Here is an 18965-nt window from a genome sequence, read left to right as displayed (position 1 = left end):
TGGCTGAGGTGAGGTGCCTCAGCTTACACCTGCGTGAAGCTGGGATAAAAGACAGGTTAGAGGATGTGGGGCGGGACACATAATGTGCTGGATATGGAAGGTAGGTAGAAAGAGATTAGTTTTTTAAAAAACGGCTTCAAGGCAGCAAAACACAAATACAGAAGAATGCTGGATGTTTGCTTGAATCTGGAATGATTTCTTTCCTTCATCCCCTAGAAATGTACCTGTTCTTCACTGTTAGCTTCATTTTTAAATTTTTGGGGGGGTGGTGATTAGGTTTATTTATTCCTTTCTTTTAATGGAGGTCCTGGGGATTGAACCTAGGACTTTGTGCCTGCTGAGCATGTGCTCTACTGCTGAGTTACACCCCCCTGCCCTTCACCGCTAGCTTCAGTCAGGGTTCTTGCATAGAGTCCTAGCAACAGGAAATCAACATGTCCCCATGCGGATTCAGCACTCAGCTCACCATCCATCTAGGTCACTCTTTAGTTGTGTGTATTTGTTCCAATAAATTTGATTACAATCTTTTTGCGAATCAGAGGTGGCATCTTGTATCTCATTGTATCAACTCTCAGCCTAACACAATGCTTTAATGTGGCCACTTAGATCCCCGACTTTCATACTGGCTGGAAGGTCGCATTTGGTGACAGATTCACATCATGCTTACAGCATATTAATTCTTGATTGCTAATTATGAATTAGAGTTTTGATATCTTAGGTGTGCACATGCTGGTTTGGGTAACTTGTTACCACTTAAAGACGTCAGAATTGCAGCTGCATGTACAAGGCTAGATGGACAAATTTCAGAGCAAACCTGTCTCTCTCAATCAAGAGACTTTCACAGTTTTCCTTAGGGAGATTGTAACACGATAACTGTTGTTTATACAGACACAGAATTTCAAGTTTTAGACTACACCTTCCTCATAATTTCACTACCTCTGTTAGTTTCATTTTTAACCACATTAAATAAATTCCTCTTTCTTAGTAGCACAAAAAACCTACATAAGAACATTATTAATAAATTTGCTAGCCACATCTTAAAGCTAAATTATCAAAAGATTGTGAAGTATAAGTTATATGAGCAACTGGAACCTACTTTATTTTAAAAAAAAAGGCAAAACTTAAATGCATTTAAAAAAAACTCTTAAATGTTTAACAAAATAAATCCTTTGAGATTCACTCCATTATTGGTGCTATTACCTTTTTTTTTTTTTTGCTATTTCAATAGTTAATGCTTTGTAACTTGGAATCCAACAAAATATAACAGATGACAAAAGTAAAAATAATGCCTAAAAAAGTTTGAAAACAAAAGATTCTATTCTGCATGTCAGAATAAAGACCCAAGACGAAGTTCACATGATAAATAGTTTACATATCATGAAAAGCATATCACCATGAAAAAGTTAGTTAAAATGTTCTACCTCAACTTAAAGACTGAAGGAGGATCTTTTTAATTTTCTTCTGGAGGAAGTTTTTGAACATCGCTATCAGATTCAGGACCAGGAAACAAAGTTTAGTAACAGAGATTTATAAATGGGCACTTCTCCCAGAAATCCTTCTGGAACTTATCTATTAAAAGAAAAATTTTTTTTGCTAAGGTCTAATCAATAAACATGATGCTGTGCTTGTATCTGCCCTGTCAAAGTCTATAATACATGTTCAGTCAAAATACCTGTATATTAGTCTTAGCACTCTATGAGAGAACCTCCCTAGATTGTCTCAAGATATCCCAAACTCCACAAGTCACAGTCAACTCATCCTCTTCCCAGCCCGCAAAGTGGCTCCTTCTCCTTTAGACACAGCCTTGATGAAGGCAAGAAACACCCATGAACTTTGACCTGGAAGTCATCCCTCTGTTTTCTTGACGTTTACCAAGTCCTCAGGCTTTTTGTCTACTTCCTTTCCTCCCCTACCTATCTCTTTAGCTGAGGCTCTTCCCATTTCTGGAACATTTCTTGTATACATTCTTCTGAACAAACCAGTATAGAGAGAGCACAAGGAGACGTCTGAGTTTACACAGAGCACTGACTTCTTTTCAGTCTGAAACACCAGGACAATGAGGATGAGCTGTAGGAAGACTTAGTGAGGCTCAGAAAGACAGAAGAGGGCTGGGAAATTCTAAAGCAGCCATGGTTAACAAAATCGCACTTAGGGAAAAACAGTCGAGGTGATTTCAGACAGACAGTTCTAACCCAGGAAAGTGCGTTCTGCAACAGCTGCTTAATGTGCTGGTATGTACCCCAAATCTCCAAAATGTTAGGCCATGATTAAGAAAAAAACTTCTGTTTTTATAACAAGTTATTACATCATAGAATGTGAATTATCATCAGCAATCCTGTTGCTTTATCAAGAGATTCATGATGCCTTTTCAGAGAAAAGCGATTCTAGTGGCCACTCAATTATACAGCCCCTACTGTGTGCCACTCAATTATACAGCCCCTACTGTGTGCCAGGCACTGTTCCTCACGACAACCTTATGAGGTAGACACCATTACAATACCCATTTTACAGATGAGGAAATTGAACGATGGAGAGATTAGATGATTGACGGGAAGTCATGTGGCTAGTAAGTACTGGAGCCAGGATTCAACCACAGGCAGTCTGGCTCCATGGTTTCTATCTCTGGAATTCCATGTTATCTTTCCAATACTAGACTTCCAAGAATGAAGAACTGCCAGAGAAAGAGAACATAATGGAGCAACTACTTCGGGGACTTTGGAAATAAGCATGCCCTCAGAGCTAAAAGGTCTACTGAGACTGGCGTCAACCATTGGTCTGCTAAGTCAATTAACGAGACTGAACAACTGCCAGGGCTGCAGACTCCTGGACAGCCACGTCAAGGTATGAGCCTACCTAGGGAGGCAATCTGTTAGTCTCAGGTGGCACTGGTGAGCATGGAAGAGTGGAAAAGGCGTCGGTGACCATCTGCTCTGGGTGAGCAGCGTCCAGAGAGGAGCCCCCATGGCTGCCTGAAGTGTCCTGTCCTAGCGGGCGGCAGGTGAATCAGGCCCCCAGCGTGAGAATCTCTGATGTTATTTATTCTGTGTAGTTTGAATACAGTGAGAGTGTGCCTGGTGCAGGTGGCACAAATAACCAGTCTGCTAAAAATGAACAATTAGTATTTTGATGATCAGATGTGTGTGTTTATCAGGGCAAATCAACTTCCCTGTATTCCATCAGCTCTGGAAGAGCTGGGAAGAAGGAACTGGAAAAGAATGAATTTCTGGAGTCTAGCCCTGTAAGTCCCAGAGCCAGATCTGGAACCAGTTTTACCAAGGCACATGCCACCTTATGAATGGCATCCCTTACAACCTACCCATCTCTTTCCCTAGTGACAACCTGACTTCATTATACAGACCACTTAGAGAAATTATATCAGACATCCTAAATACAAATGTGGAGCTTTTCAGTTCGGAAAGATAAAGGCAATGCAATTATATGTCTGAAGTCTATAGTAGTTTCAAGCATACGGCTAGAATGAATTGGTAGCTGTTTGCCAATTTCTGTAATAATGAAACTGTAAAGTAACTTTCAAAGATTAAAGAAGTTGTTTTCGAATGAAAAGGTGCACGTTAGTCAATATAAAACCCATTCCAGGGTGCTGAAATACAATCTGTTTAGCGTTTATTGGGTGCTCGCTAAATTCCGAGTACTGAGCTGGGCACTTCAGAGAGAATACGGAAAGCAAAGGCCCTGTTCTCTGCCCGCAAGTTGTTGGCAGTCTAGCAGGAGGTCAAGACAAAGCCGCACAGGAAAACAGGTCAGTATGGGGGAACAAAGGAAACAGAGATCACGTCCTTTGAGCAGTGAGGGTGGGCATCACCAGCCATTCTTCAACGCCACGATTAGGAGTCTTTCCAGGTTGCTGGGCACAGTGCTGTCAGTTACTTGCAGCAGAAGTGCCCTCACTCCCCGCCTTGACTCCCAACCACCTGGCAGGGCCTCAGCTTATAATTTGGGGAACCCAGTTTAAGTAGCAGTTTCTTGCCAGGGGATATTTCCATAAATAAGCAGTGCCCCAACTTCGAAAGAACAATGTCTCCACCTCAGGCCTCAGGCTGCCCACTCCATCCACAGAAACGTTTCAATCAATGCCAATAATCCAAAAGAGAACAGAAAAGGGAGAGAAGTTTTCACCAGCACTCCAGACACAAGAGTCACTTCCATTTCCAGGGCATTCGCTCGCCTGTCCCAGGTGTGTCTGAATAAGCAGCCTCGCTCAGAAGGCTGAGAGGTGGCACCAATGCCACCCCCAGAATGTGCAGGTAAATCACCAGTCAGGAACCTGGGAGTGATCCCTTCTGAGCACAGAAGCCCAGGCAGCTTCAAAGACTGGAAAGATTTAAGAGTGATCAGTGGGGAAGTTGTGAAAACAAAGGCCTTGAAATCTGGTCGCTGCACATACTTGTTGGTGGAAAGTGGTAGAACAAGAACCAGTTCGCCTTTTGGGAGGTGGGGGGGCTCTCCTGAACCCCACCCTCTTCTTGCACAAGGTCAGCACAGAAGAGGCATTATGAAATAAACAAAATGTATCTTCCTCTCTTAATATTACTTTTGAAGTCTTTCAAGGTTTGGTTTTATTTTGTTTGTTTGTTTATTTTTTTAAGTTAATGTTGCTCTCACTCATTGGGAATGGAAGTGACAAAATCCAGACTTTTTTTTTTTTTTGAGGCAAAAGGTACAGCTCAGTGTTAATACCTGTGCGGATAAAACCTGTTTTACCAAGACAGGAGTAGGCAAGTAAATGCCCTTTTGCATTTCAGCTCTGCCTTCATTCGCTGAGCATCTTTATGCAAATGACTGAATTTCTCTCAATCTCAAATTTTCTCATCTGTTGAATGGGAATAATTCTCCTATTTAGGGGTTTTGTGAGCATAATACGAAAACCCCTAACTCCCTCAGCACACCGCCTGGCACATATCAAGCTGACAACAGCAGGTTGCACTTCTTATCATTTTAAACCGAAGTCACTATCCATGAAGGGGGGAAAAGGGGGGGGGGGTGTAGCAGCCCGGGATCATAACTCAGTGACGCGAAAAGTATACTTAGATGTCCTTTGGCTGGCGCTTTCAGGACCAGCCAAGGCTCAGCAAAGTCAAGAGTCGTGCAGGAGCGAGCTGATCGGGGTGCCCAGAATTCTGGCCAGCACTTTATAAGCTCGCAGCAGCGCGTTTCCTGGAGTCCCCCCAGAAGCCAGCCAGGCTCCCGCTGGAAGTCAACTTGACCTGACTCGGGAGCGCACGGGGCGGCGCGGGCGCCCCGGGGAGCGGACGGGCGTCCAGGGGCCTCTCCCCGCGCCCCCCGCCCGGGCGGCCCGCGGGGCGCGCTGCTCACCTGCCCGGCTCGGCGGCAGCGCGGCGGCCAGAAGCAGCAGCAGCAGCAGCAGCAGCGGCGGCGGCGGCAGCGGCAGGGCCGGCGGCGCGGGCAGCCCCAGGCTCCCGTCCCGGCTGCGGCGGGACATGGCTCGGCGGCCTCGATCTCCGCTGGGCTGGACGAGGCGGCCGCTGGGCGGGCGGTGGCGGCTGCTGGAAGCGCGGCTCCGGGGTCGGCGGCGGGGAGGCTGGGACGCCCTTAACTTTCCTTTCTCATGAGCCCTGCCGGTTTGGGGCTTTTAGTGGCGAGGAAGCCTCACGTGGCCTTGGGGACAACCTTCGCCCGGCTGGGCCCCGGTCTGGGAAGGGCGGGTCCTTTCTGACCCTCTAGCGCCCTGTGGGCCGGGCCGGGCCAGTCCCCTGATGCACTTCTGGGATCTGCCGAGGCGACGTGCCGCCCTCTCCGCACCCGTCGGGCAGTTTGGTGGCCCAGGGCTGGAACAAGTCCGTTCACGTCAACACCAGTAGCCTCCAAGGCCGGCCACTTTTCTGTAGCAGCAGGGCTGAGGAGCCCTGAGCAGCGGAGAAATGCATAACCCCTGCCTACACTTGCCTGGGGTTCTTCACCATTCTGGAGAGGTCTTGACAGGTCCTTATGCCCCAGGGATCAGTGCCCCTCTGTCCCAGTCCCGTTAACCCAGATCCATAGGCGGCAGCTTAAGATTTCAGATCGTTTGCTTTTGTCTTCATTGGCTGGAGCCACCACTGGAGACTGATTCAGACGGGGCTGAAACCAGATATATCCCTGAACCCCCTGTGAAGTCCCATTTCTGTGCAGGGTCAGTTGAAAGTGACATTGTGAAGTAGGCAAAGTTATGCCTTGGGTGACATTGTGAAGTTGGCAGAGGGGGGCCTAGGTGACATTGTGAAGTAGGCAGAAGGCATAGTATTCATTCAATAAGCACCCTTGGGCCTAGCTTGTGTGTCAGGTACCAGTGATACAAAGACCGTTAAGAGCATGTCCTGTGAAAGGGAACCCTTGTTCACTGCTGGTGGAAATGCAGTTTGGTGCAGCCACTGTGGAAAACAGTATGGAGATTCCTCAAAAGGCTAGGAATAGACTTTCTGTATGACCCAGGAATCCCGCTCCTGGGCATATATCCAGAAGGAACCCTACTTCAGAATGACACCTGCACCCCAATGTTCATAGCAGCATTATTTACAATAGCCAAGACATAGAAACAGCCTAAATGTCCATCAACAGATGACTGGATAAAGAAGATGTGGTATATTTATACCATGGAATACTACTCAGTGATAAAAAAAGAATAAAATAGTGCCATTTTCAGCAACATGGATAGACCTGGAGGTGGTCATTCTAAGTGAAGTAAGCCAGAAAGAGAAAGAAAAATACCATATGAGATCGCTCATATGTGGAATCTAAAAAACAAACAAACAAAGCACAAATACAAAACAGAAATAGACTGATAGACATAGAATATAAACTTGTGGTTGCCAAGGGAGCAGGGGGTGGGAAGATATAGACTGGGATTTCAAAATTGTAGAATAGATAAACAAGATTATACTGTATAGCACAGGGAAATATACACAAGATCTTATGGTAGCTCACAGAGAAAAAAATGTGACAATGAATATATACATGTTCATGTATAACTGAAAAATTGTGCTCTACACTGGAATTTGACACAACATTGTAAAATGATTATAAATCAATAAAGTTAAAAAAAAAAAAGAGCACATCCTATGACAGGCAAGAATGGGCAGAGCCATATAAGTAAACAGGTACTGCAAGTTTCCACTGCTGCTGTAACAGAGCTACGTTGAAGGGACAGTGAGGGAACCCGATTTGGGGTCCAGGCAGACAGACAAAGTTCCTGACTTCCCACAGCCTGCGTTCTCTCTTGGTCTTTCTTCCAAGCTTAACTGAGGTGTTCGGGAGAGATGGCAAGGGAGGACATGAGGCACCTTTCCTAGTGGGGGAAGCATGTTTGTAATTGTTAGAAAAGATACAGAACAATTATATCAAAACACTGCAAGTTGTGCAACACAAGTCCTAAGTCATCATTTTGTTTGGTGACAGCACATATCACAGTACCTGGATGATAATATTGTGTAAGGAATGAAGGCACTGAGGACATTGTAAAAACTGCACATTTTTCTAAGAGTTGGAAAATAAATGTGAAGGAAAATCATGAATGTTTTGATTGTTCCACATTGGGAAGAGAACTACATCAGGACATTCAAGGAAGCTGAGCCACGCCAAATATTCTGGTCATACGATCCTCCACCATCACCTTATAACCCTTCCAATCCAAGGACCAAGTGTTTGGATGTAGTCATTGTAAGCATGCCTGATGTGAACTGAGAGAGACACTCATCCATCTATGATTTAGTCATCAAATACTGGTTGATTTTTATGTTCCAGGCACAGAATAGTAAACAAGATGGACAAAGTCCCTGCCCTCACAGAGCTTGCATTCTAGTGTAGGAAGCAAATTATACACATAAACAAATTGACTGGATCGGGGTTTCTCAACCTCAGCCCTGTGACACTTTGGACCGTACAGTTCTTTGTTGTCGGGGGGGGTCCTATGCATCTTCTGATCTTTATCCACTGGATGCCAGTATCAACCCCACCCCTCCAAGTTGTGACTATCAAAAATGTCTTAGAATTTTGCCACATGTTCCCCTAGGGGGCAAAATTGCCCTCAGTTGAGAATCACCAGATTTGAGGAAGATAAGTCTCACCTTCTTTAAATTGTGCAGTTTACACTTCTGCGAGGGAGATGAGCAGCCAAACTCATGGCACAGCTGAGGGGAAGAGGACCAAAGAAGATGTCGACTATGTAATGTTTTTATCACTTCTGTAGTAGATGGACATGTGTGGTTTGGGGTCCCTTACCACTCATTACCCTATTCCTGGTACCAATTTTTCATGAATCTGGACTACTGGTTTAGAAGTTTCAGTGAGCAAGGGAGGAGGAATGTTTCCACCAAGAGACACAATAATCATTTCACTGAATTGGAATTTGAAGTTACTGCCTGGCCTTTATTAGGTTCCTCTGAAAAAAAAAAATGAGCGAGAATAGGATTGTGGTTTAGTTAGAGGGATTGAACCTGAAAACTGAATGGAAACAGCAGTGCTACCCAGCAAGAGGGAGCAGAGGAAGCAGCTCAGGTGAAGCCTCCTATCACCATGTCCTACTGAAAAGGTTCCAGTGCTGTCACCTCACCCAGGCAGGACACCAGGGACTCAGGCTCCTCACTCCAATGGGCAAAGAGCCCCAACCAGCTGAGATGCTGGCCCAAAGCAAAGAGAACAGGAAAAGAAGGTAGAAAAGTCACGAATAGCTATAGCTGGGTGACCAGTTGTAGAAACAGAGATAGTGGCCTCTATACTTCTTTCCTTGTTCTAGGGTATATGTGATAGAGCCAACATTTTACAGTTCCAGGATGAAATGTACATAATGCAAATCTGTTTCTTTTCTAAAAGGTATTATTAACTCAGCATTCAAACACTTAGCTCCTGATGGTAGAAATTTTAGAATGCCAAATTTATGGTTACTCAGTCTCATTTGGGCTAAATCCTTAGCATCCTTCACCCCCTCCACGGTCTTTCCCCTTTTCTCTGAAGTTGATCGTCCTTTCAGGAGGCTTATGTATTGACCCGGTATTGGATAAGAGGCATCTACTCTGTGAGTCATCTTCTTGCCTTGGTGGTGTCCAATGAGATGTAGTTTATCTCTTCTGGTCCTCCTTGTGGTTTTGCAGTGGCAGGAATCCACTGTTGACATCTGAGGCTCTTGGCCTCAGGTCTCGATTCCTAAGTGCTCTGCGTATCAGTTAGGTAATGCTGGCTGCTATGACAAATAAACCCCAAAAGTTCAATGGGTTAATGTAACCACAGTGTATTTCTGGCTCATGTACTAGTCCAGTGTGGGAGTTCTTAGTTGGTAGGTGGCTTTCTTCCATGTAGAAATTTAAGAACCCAATTCCTTTCATCTGTGGTTCCACCATTCCCTAAGGCAGATGTTCCAATATTTCTGGGTTCATAGTGCCGTTAGAGTCTCAGTAATCTATTCTTGGGCCTGCAAGGCCAAAAGAAATATTTCACACTTTCCTTTAAATAGGTAGGGCCAAAGAATTAAGTATTAGTAATTTGCTCAGTGTCCTGGATGGTACTGTGTTTTCCTGAAAGACTTGTAATATCTCAAATGTCCCCTTTGGTTCATTATGGTGGGTTCTACTGATGCTACCATTTCCTGTGTATTTTTAGTATATCCTAGGTACCCTTTGTGAATTCATTGTAAACTGTATGCAGGAACCATAACCTGGGGGACTTGTAATCTTTTCCTCCAGAAGAAGAGGAAAGATATGGGGAAAGCACTCCTGCTTCTTAATCACTTCTGTTCACATTCCATGGGCAATAACTAGACATATTGCCATACCTATATGCTAAAGAGGCTGGGAAATGCAGCCTCCAGCTGGGATGTTACCTCTCAGTATGGAAATAAAACACACTTTTATTGGAAGGAAGCCAGCTGTTTCTGGCACTCTTGGGAACATCTCCAACCAAATCTGGGTTCTGCTGGGTCCTCTGGCTCTTTCTCAGAGCCCTCTGAGCCCTGTGGGGTAGGGGCGGGCAGTTGAGACTCAAAGATACTCTGACTTAGTGTGCATCAGTCAGCCTCCCCAAACACCTCCCTCAGTCATTGCTAGTCTGCAACTCAGGTGCCACATGGGACCCATAACTTCTTTTCAAGGTTTGCAAGTTCATGGGCTACCTTATGGAAAGTTTGAACCTAATCCCCTTTGCTCTGGACCTCTCTGGAATTTCTATTACCAAATGTTCCCACATCCTGCCCCACCCATCAAATAGGCGACTCATCCTCTAGAGGAAGGGTGGTGCTGGCCCTTGCATCAACCCATTTGCAATCGTCTTATCAGATCTTCAAACTTTTTAGCTGTTTGGGTAAGTTATTATTACATCCTTGTACATTATCACATTATAAACATTATTTACTATATACATTCTTATACGTCCTTACTCCAATTTATTGCTGTTAAATATACTTTATACCCTTTTATTTCAATCTGTGTCTTTCAATCATTCAAGCCAAGCTTTTGAATATTTCAAAATATTTTTCTCTCTCAGATGCATTACATTTTAATGGCTTTGAAGATCATGGTTTGTCTACTCAAGACCTCAAAAAGCAACATTTTACTCTTTGGTGTTTCAATATTTTTGTTTTCTTCTTCCTTGATCAATAAGCCTTAGCCTCTTGAAATTAATCTAGTAGTAGAAAATTTACTAAGTTAAATAAGAATTTCTCAGAAGAAAAATGTGTAATTTTTAGACTACTATTCAACATCTCTTCTGTACATTTACTTCTGTTGTTAATTTTCCTTTTCTTTTGTATTCTTTTCCTCCATTTTTTTGGTGTAGGTTGTTTTGATAGTTAAACTTACCATTTGGTACATAGATATCAGAATATTGAGTTCAAATTGCTGCAGAATCAAAGAACTGTGGGTATTCCTCAAAAATCCTGGGCTCAGGCCTGATACTCATTTTGATCACTTATAACACAATTCTGTACTGTCTGCCTATCTTTTTCTCTACTCATTTGCTACCACTTTATATAAGCTGCTCTCTATTATAATTTCCAAGACTGCAGGTGTCTTGTAAATTGGGTACACAAAAGAGGGGCTGTCATTAGTCAGTGACTGTAAGGGCCGCTAGTATGCCTTGGCTTTAGGACCATGGAATAAGGGTGAGATGTGAATCAGGCATGGGCTGACTGAAGCAGTAGGGGTGGAGGTTAAGAGAGGAGTTCCTGGACAACTTCAATACTGATTAGATGGTGTAGTATTATTATTTTTTCTAGAGATGACAAATATAAACTTTTTACCCTGTTGATAGGCATCTTGGTCCCCATCTTGACCTCCAAAGTAGCTGAAAATGGCACTCCTGAATACTTTTGGAGCCAAGAGCATTTTCTGCATTGTTTAAGGGATGTAATTTTTTTTTTGCTGGACAAATCTTTTTTACATAACTTCTCTAAACTCTCTTTCTAACTCTTTTCTACATTGAGTGGGTACATCCTGGATTTGTTACTGAACTCAGGTTCCACTGCTCACCGACTCAAAAGCCAATAATTGAGAAGCAAGTGCCAAATAGAAAGGAAAGGTGCTTAATCAGAAAAGCCAGCAATTTGGAGAGAAGGTGGACTCACGTCCAGAGATCAACTCCAAAGATTCTGTTTAGCCGTGACAGCTTTTAAAGGGAAAAGGAAGAGGGTGGATCTCAGTGAATCGTCAAGGCAGGAGGTTGGGTTCTGCATTATTTTCCATTGCATGCAGGCTGGCTGACTCTCTAGATGTTATCTTGCCTGCATCATCTGCCTGCAGGATTGCTAAGGGGGCTATTGTGGGTAAAGAGCTAATCATTCTATAACTACATAATTCTTTATTCTTACTTCTTTTAACCTAGGGAAAGAATCAACGGGTTGGGCAAGGCATGGTGTGCATTCAGGAGAGCCTAAGTCAGGAATTAGTTTCAATTGCCTAGTGATCTCATTCCTTAATTAGGTTCATTCAAGTTTAAAGGGGAACAGAAATGGGCAAACAGGAAAGGGGAAAAGAGTTGCTTTCAGAGTAGCTGCTACCGATGTGCTCTATTTACTTTTCTTCTCCCACTCTCAATATCTTAGTATTTTCTCTTCATTCTACAGACAGAAGTACAAATGCCAAATGAAAACAATTAGCAAAACACAACCCTTTCTTAGTGGTATTTAATCTTGGCTGCAGATGCAAAATATTCCTGTATTAAATGTCCCCAGTCTTCTTTCAGTTTATAAGAAAGGGTTGAAGCCTGAATGGTACATAACAATGAATAAATGAAAAGTGCTTGATAAATACTTGGTGAACCTAGCTGCTACTGATATTTTTTAAATGAAGACAATAAGAATACAAGTCCTAGGCAGTTAATTCTTGGAAAGTGGCTAGGAATTAACACATAAATATAATCCAGGGACAAAACTCAAGAAAATGTCACTAGGAAAAGATCCTATTTCAGTCTAGCTGAGAAAACTGGATGAACATCTCCTGGATACAGGGAATTGCATTATAAACTCTGCATATCAATCTTCCAGACAACTGTAGTCTGAGAAGGGAGTTCTGAGGAGCGACGCCAAGAGAAATTTGAATAGTCTCTCTGTTGAGAAACCAGCACTGTCTGCTAGCTCTTTCGATTTAAAGATGAGTGATCAGAAGCAAGAACCAGCACAACACGGAGTTTTTGAAAAATACTGCAGAACGAGGGGAAGGAAACATCATCCTGAAATCTCAGATTCCTAAAAACTACCAATTCTAAGAACCCAAAGAAATTTTAGAAAAAAATTCTATGGGATATAAGAAAAGAACCCTTTTTTTTTTTTTATCAAGAGAAGAAAGTTGATAAAGAAAAAAGGTTGAGAAGAAAATGCATGAGATGAAAAAGGAGATGGATAGAATAAGAACAGGCTGATAGAAAACTAAAAATTTCATCTCAGAATTGACATTTCCATTGGAGGCTAACAGTAAAGAGCAGAAATAGACACTGTTGAAAATTCAGTCAGTAATTTGAAGGAAAAGTTGAGGAGGCCCTCCAAAAAACAGAGGGAAAAGATAAAAAACAAAAAGGATGGTAAAGCTGACAGACATAAAAGACTCTGAGTCCAACCTAAGAATGATATATATTCCTGAAGATGAAATTGAACAAATTAGAATTGAAGCCTTGATCAAACACTATCAAGAAAACTTCTCTGAGCCGAATAAACAAACCTGAGTGTTTTTCCTGATGTAATATGATGGGAGGCCCGTATCACCACTCATGTAGTAGTTCTGGCGAAAATATTTCACCTAAATCAAATCATGGGGCTCACATCTGGCTGAGGCCAGCTTTCATGGGCACATGAGCTGTGCAGTCAAATATGCCTTAGAAGGAACCCATGCTTGTTTTAATGCTCTGCTGTCACTGGGTTGAAATTCTTACTAACTTCTGAGCAAAGGGTCCTGCATTTTCATTTTGCACTGGGCTTCACAAATTATGTAGCCATTCCTGAATCTGGTAAATCCAGATTATGGGACATTCCACAAGACAATTGGCCTGTATTATTTTTTTAAAACATCAGATACTTAATAGACATCCCCTCCCCACTACAAAAAAAAAAAAAGCCCCACAGAAAAAGCATGAAAGAAGTACTATTCTAGGTTAAAGGCAATTAAGGAGACTTGACAACCAAAAGCAATGTTTAATCTTTAATTGGATCCTGTGCAGGTATGTGTGTATGGTGGTTGGGTGGGGGGAATAGCTACAAAAGACATTTTGAGGGAGAATATTTGGAGAAATTTAAATAAATGAGGACTGTATATTAGATAGTATTGCATATCTAAAAAAAATTATTTGGTGTGAAATATTCTGAATATGCAGAAGGATGTCCTAGTTTTTAGGGAACACATGCTGTGGTGAGTGTCATGGTGTCTGCAACTTACTTTCAAATGGTTTGGTAAATATAAATGCATTTATGGACACAAGTGAAATAAATGTGGCAAAACCCCCTACAAGAATCCTTTGAGCAAAAATTTTTTAGGGGGTAGTATTTAATGAGTATTTGTGCATTGGCTTTCTAGCTGGTTTACATCTCCAGAATCTCCCTTTCCAAGCTGCCATCAATACCCAAGTCTGGGCACCTCTTCCTTGTCCTCTTTCAGCAGCCAACAGGTTCCTTCTCTGAAGCATGGAGTCTCTGAAGCCTAAACCCTTCAGAGTCTACGGGCCCTGGTCCCGGAGGTTAAACCTTTACCTTTGGGCTTAATCAAACCCTTCTCTCAACACAGGTAGGTCTCTCCCTAGGGGTAACTGCATACTAGCTATTAAGAAAATATTAGGTTTTGAATTGGTATGTAAGGGGGGAAAAAGGAACTGTGAACATTCCACTGAAGGGAAGGTGGAAAATATTACCTGCAAAGTAGTGAAAACCAGATTGACTTTGCCATTGAATAATCATCTGTAGACTTTGGAGAGAAAAGGTTGTGACCATGAAATTTTATACTGAGTCAATTTTAGTTCATGTGTTAAGGTAATATATTTTCAAGGACTCAGAAAATAGACCTTCTATGAGTCATTTTTGAAAGAAGTACTTTGATATACTTCCATGGACTGAGTTACAAGTCAAAATTGAGAATAACAGGGAAGCCATAATGTAAACATCAGAGGGGGATCTTTCACTCAGTTTAGTGACGTCGGGACCTCACGTCCAGGAATCGAGTTGGTTCTGTATTCTCGGGGGGATTCTGCAACTTAAGGGGCAGCTTGCCCCTCAGTGCTTCCCTTAGCGAGACTGTTCTCTTCCTGCCTCCCTTCTTACCCAGTGACACAAGGTGCGTTTCTCAAGTGCATTCTTCACAGCACGTTATGGATTGATTTCGTGTTGTGGTTGTTAACTTGTTGGTGCTCTCCTGTTCAGTACTTGCTACTAAGTAATTTAGTTGAAACACTATGTCAACAAGAATTATGTAACAGAAGCCAAGTTGCATAAAAAACCATAATGGCCATTTTCACTGCCAAATAAATTGAGAAATGATTTTCTACATCCTGACAATTCCTCTTGAAGAATGAGTCATGTTTTTAAAAATTGGCTATGAAGAACAAAATGACTCAGGGGCAATCTATTAACAGTCATGAAGCCCATCTTCTTACTGTTCTTCTAAGGAATGATCTTACTAATTATGCTTAGGTAGTGCTGGATCTTTGACTGAGCTAAACAAAGATTCATGTTTGGATGGGTTTGCTGGATGCATGTGTCCATGTGTATCCATCTACCTGAATCAGGCTGTAGTGAGGAAGGAAACTGGAGAAGCAGCTTTGTGTGTGGGCACCTGGGAGAAAGCAGAGTGGATGGGGAGAAACTTCCCAAGGGGATGGAAAGAAAAGCATGGTGTCTCTTCCATAATTTGCCTGCCTTGTTAACTTGGTTTCAGCTCTTGAAAAAGAAAGGGGCTTCAGGTAGAAACAAAAGTTGATTTCAAGAAGGAGTTTTTGAAACTTGGGGCCATTAGAACCCAGGAGACTTGAGCTTCCCCTAGTCTGCATTATTGAAAGTCACCAGCCTATATGAGAAAGTTGAAATTTCATAGCTTAGTCTCCACAATATGACTCTGTATGCCTTTCTATCTCATTTTATCTCTCCTGGGTGAACCTTCTGCTGGTCTACCACAAGATCTGAAATATCTTGCCCTTTCTTTCCATTTTGGATGAGATTTCCCCCCTAGCTCATCCCTTTCATCTCTTCCCTTCAAAAACAACCTATCATTTAAGGCTCAGCCCTAGGACCATATCAGATGTGTTCAACAAGCACATGGGAATGCTTGATAAAAAATATAAGTATGCCAGATACTGTAGGACTCCCAACTAGAAAATGTGCAGCCACTGCCCTGGAGGAAGAACTCACTGGTAGTGGGATTTAGGCAAGGACACAAGTTACTACAATGCAAGACAGCATCACACGAAGTGCCACACAAGGAGGAAATCTGTGAGGTGCAGAGAGGGAGGAGTGAGCTCTGCCCCGACGCTGCTTTGATCCATGTTGACATTTTCCTTCCTTGAACTGCTGTTGCTCTTATTATTTATACCACCGATTTTGGCCCTTATTCTCTATTTCCTGTGTGTTTTATGCATGCGTATTTTTCCTTAAATACCTTAAAATCAAGGGAAAGCCTTAAATGAATTTTGTTTTCCCCCGGAGCAGCCCAAACAGTGGGGTACCTGGGTTGTGTGGCACTGAATTCCAGTTTAGGTGGACTACCTTACTGTGCCCTGGCCATGGCCTTCTGGGGCCCAGAACTCCTACTGGATCCCAATACTTCCTACCGTTGCTTCCTGTAACCAGGACCAACGGGTGAGGGATGGGGCTGAGGGGCAGGGGTTGCTAGGGGTAGGTCTTTTCCCTTTGGGGGCTTGGTGGGAGGTGAACATAGCAAACCTCCCACCCCCATGAACCGCAGCAGTGACACGCTTGGGAACATGGGGACAGGGGAGAGTTCTCAGGAAAGAGGAAAAGTTCTTACCCTCTTGCCAGGGACTTGGTTTTTAACCTAGCTCTTTCGTAGATGAATTCTGAAAGAAAACCAATAAAACACACCTAAGCCATCAAAAAACAAAAATTAACACAAAAAAACCAAAAACTAACAGCATGGATGACGGCGGTGCAATGGTTCCACTAGAGGGCTGACTTTAAATGCCCCACGATCTAAAAGAGAGACTCCATCAAGCCTCTCCAAAGCGACAGTAAGCCTGGTGAAAGCAGCCAGCTTACTCTTCGATCTCCAAGACTGGTCCCCGGCTCTTCCTCTCAACCAGATTGCCTCCCTAGCTTCACACATGTACATTCTGATGCTCTTAAGAGACTGACTGTCTGCCTTTTGAGCCATTATGTTCTCCATCAAACAACTCTTGTCAACACTAGGATCTGATGGCTTAGGAAATTACTTATTTTCACTTCCTTTCTCACCTCCCTTATTCTGGTCAGTGAGACAACAGTATGCTGTTCTTAGAACCAAATCATACGGTTTCAGATCTTTACTTTGCCACTTAATAGGCAAGTAACTTTGTATCTCCGTGCCTTTGCGTTCTCATCTATATGGTGGGAAAAATAATGCTGGTACCCGCCTCATAGGTGTGTTATAAGCATCATGAGTGAACAGAGTTAAGATGTTTTGACAGTATCTGTGTAACGTAACATTTCCCAAGTGCTCGCTTGATCCAGTTTTTAAGTCGGGTCTGCACTTACTTAAAGTGTACACATATTTTGACACATGCATACACACATGAAACCATCATCACAATCAAGACAAAGAATCTATCACCTTAAAAGGATTCCCTTAGAAATTGCTTCCTCCAGCCCCTTCAAACTCTCTCAGACCAAACCACTGATCTGATTCCTGCCACTGTAATTTGCATTGCTTAGAATTTTATATAAGTGGAGTCATACAGTATGTATTCTTTTTGTCTGGCTACTTTCACTTAGCATAATTACTTTGAGATCCATCCTATGTTGTTCCTTTTTATTGCTGAGTAATATTCCAAAGTATGGTCACATACCATGATTTGTTTACCATTAACCTATTTAGAGACAATTGGGTTATTTCCAGTTTTTGGCTATTACAAATAAAATTTCTCTGAACCTCTGTATACAAGTTTCTGTATGGACAGTGACTTCCATTTTTCTTGGGAAAATACTTAGGAGTGGAGTAGCTGACTTATGTGTTTAACTTAAGAATCTGCCAAACCTATTTTCAAAGTGTTTGTACCATTTTATATTTCCACTAGCAAAGTCTGAGTGTTCTAGTCCCTCCATATAATTTGTCAACACTTAGTATGGTCAGTCTTTAACTATTCTAATTGATGTGTAGTAGTGTCTTGCTGTGGTTTTCAATTTGCATTTTCCTAATGAAGAGAGACGTGGAGCATCTTTTAATCTTTGGTGAAATATCAATTTTTTGGTTTAGTTTATATCTGCATTTTTGTTTCCTTATTATTTTTTTTTAAGTTGTGGTAACAACACGTAACATGAAATCATTCTCTTAACAAAGTTTTAAGAATGCATTGCAGTATTGTTGACTATAATCCAATGTTGTACAACAGATCCCCACAGCTTTTTGATCTTGCTTAATTGAAACTATACTCACTGAACAGCAACTCCTCATTTCCCCTCCTACTAGCCCCTGACAACTACCATTCTATCCTCTGTTTCTATGAGTTTGACTACTTTACATACCTCACATAAGTGGAATCATGCAGTATTTATCCTTCCATCACTGGCTTATTTTATTTACCATCATACCCTCAAGCTTCATTCGTCTTATTGTATGTCACTAGAATTAAAAGCGATTTACACACCACTGTTACAGTCTTACAGTATTACATTATTCTTATTTAGCTCTACTTTTCCATTTCCCAGAAAGTTATATGGTTCATATGCTTTTGTTTTGCTATTTAGAATCCTTTTGTTTCAACTTGAAAAGCATTTCATGTAAGACAGTTCTAGTTCTGATAAACTCCGTTACCTTTTACCTTTTGTTTGTCTCAGAAAGTCATTATTTCTCCTTCATTTTTGAAGGACAGTTTTGCTAGATACAGTATTCTAGGTTGGCAGGGTTTATTTATTTTGTTTTCTTCTAGTACTTTGAATGTATCATCCAAGTCCTTTCTGCCCTGCAGAGTTTTTGTTGAGAAATCCAGTGACAGCCTTATGGGGATTCCCTTGTACATAACATGCCACTTTTGCTGCTTTAGAAATACTCGCCTTGCCTTTAGCTTTTGACAATTTGATGTAATGTGTGTCAATGTGGACTTTTTATATTTATCTTTTTGGGAGACTGTTGGACTTCTTGGATCTGGATGTCCATTTGTTTCCCTATATTTGAAAGTTTTGGGCCATTATTTCTTTAAATAACTTTCTGCTTCTCTGTCTCTCCTCATGCTGGGATCCCCACAATTTTGGTCCACTTTATTGGATACCATAAGCCTCTTAAGCTTTTCTTTCTTTCTTTCTTTCGCTCTTCTGACTGGGTAGTTTCAAATTACTTTTCTTT

The 18965-nt window shown here is 42.1% G+C and overlaps 1 protein-coding gene across 2 annotated transcripts in view; it reads right to left on the bottom strand.

Moving 5' to 3' along the window:
* Positions 1-6114, bottom strand: part of PLBD1 (phospholipase B domain containing 1) — a 44359-nt gene extending 38245 nt beyond the window's left edge. Inside the window, exon 1 of one of the 2 annotated variants that reach the window (XM_072954776.1) lies at positions 5335-6114. In XM_072954776.1, the coding sequence (XP_072810877.1) occupies positions 5335-5461 (127 nt within the window). In that variant the 5' untranslated portion in view covers positions 5462-6114. The remainder of the gene's footprint in view (positions 1-5334) is intronic. The other variant, XM_072954775.1, reaches the window with a different exon arrangement.
* Positions 6115-18965: the final 12851 nt, after the last annotated feature.

Source organism: Vicugna pacos, chromosome 34, assembly GCF_048564905.1.
Source record: "Vicugna pacos chromosome 34, VicPac4, whole genome shotgun sequence".
Lineage (NCBI taxonomy): Eukaryota > Metazoa > Chordata > Mammalia > Artiodactyla > Camelidae > Vicugna > Vicugna pacos.
The sequence above is the reverse complement of the archived record's forward strand: the minus strand, read 5'-3'. Positions and strand labels throughout refer to the sequence as shown.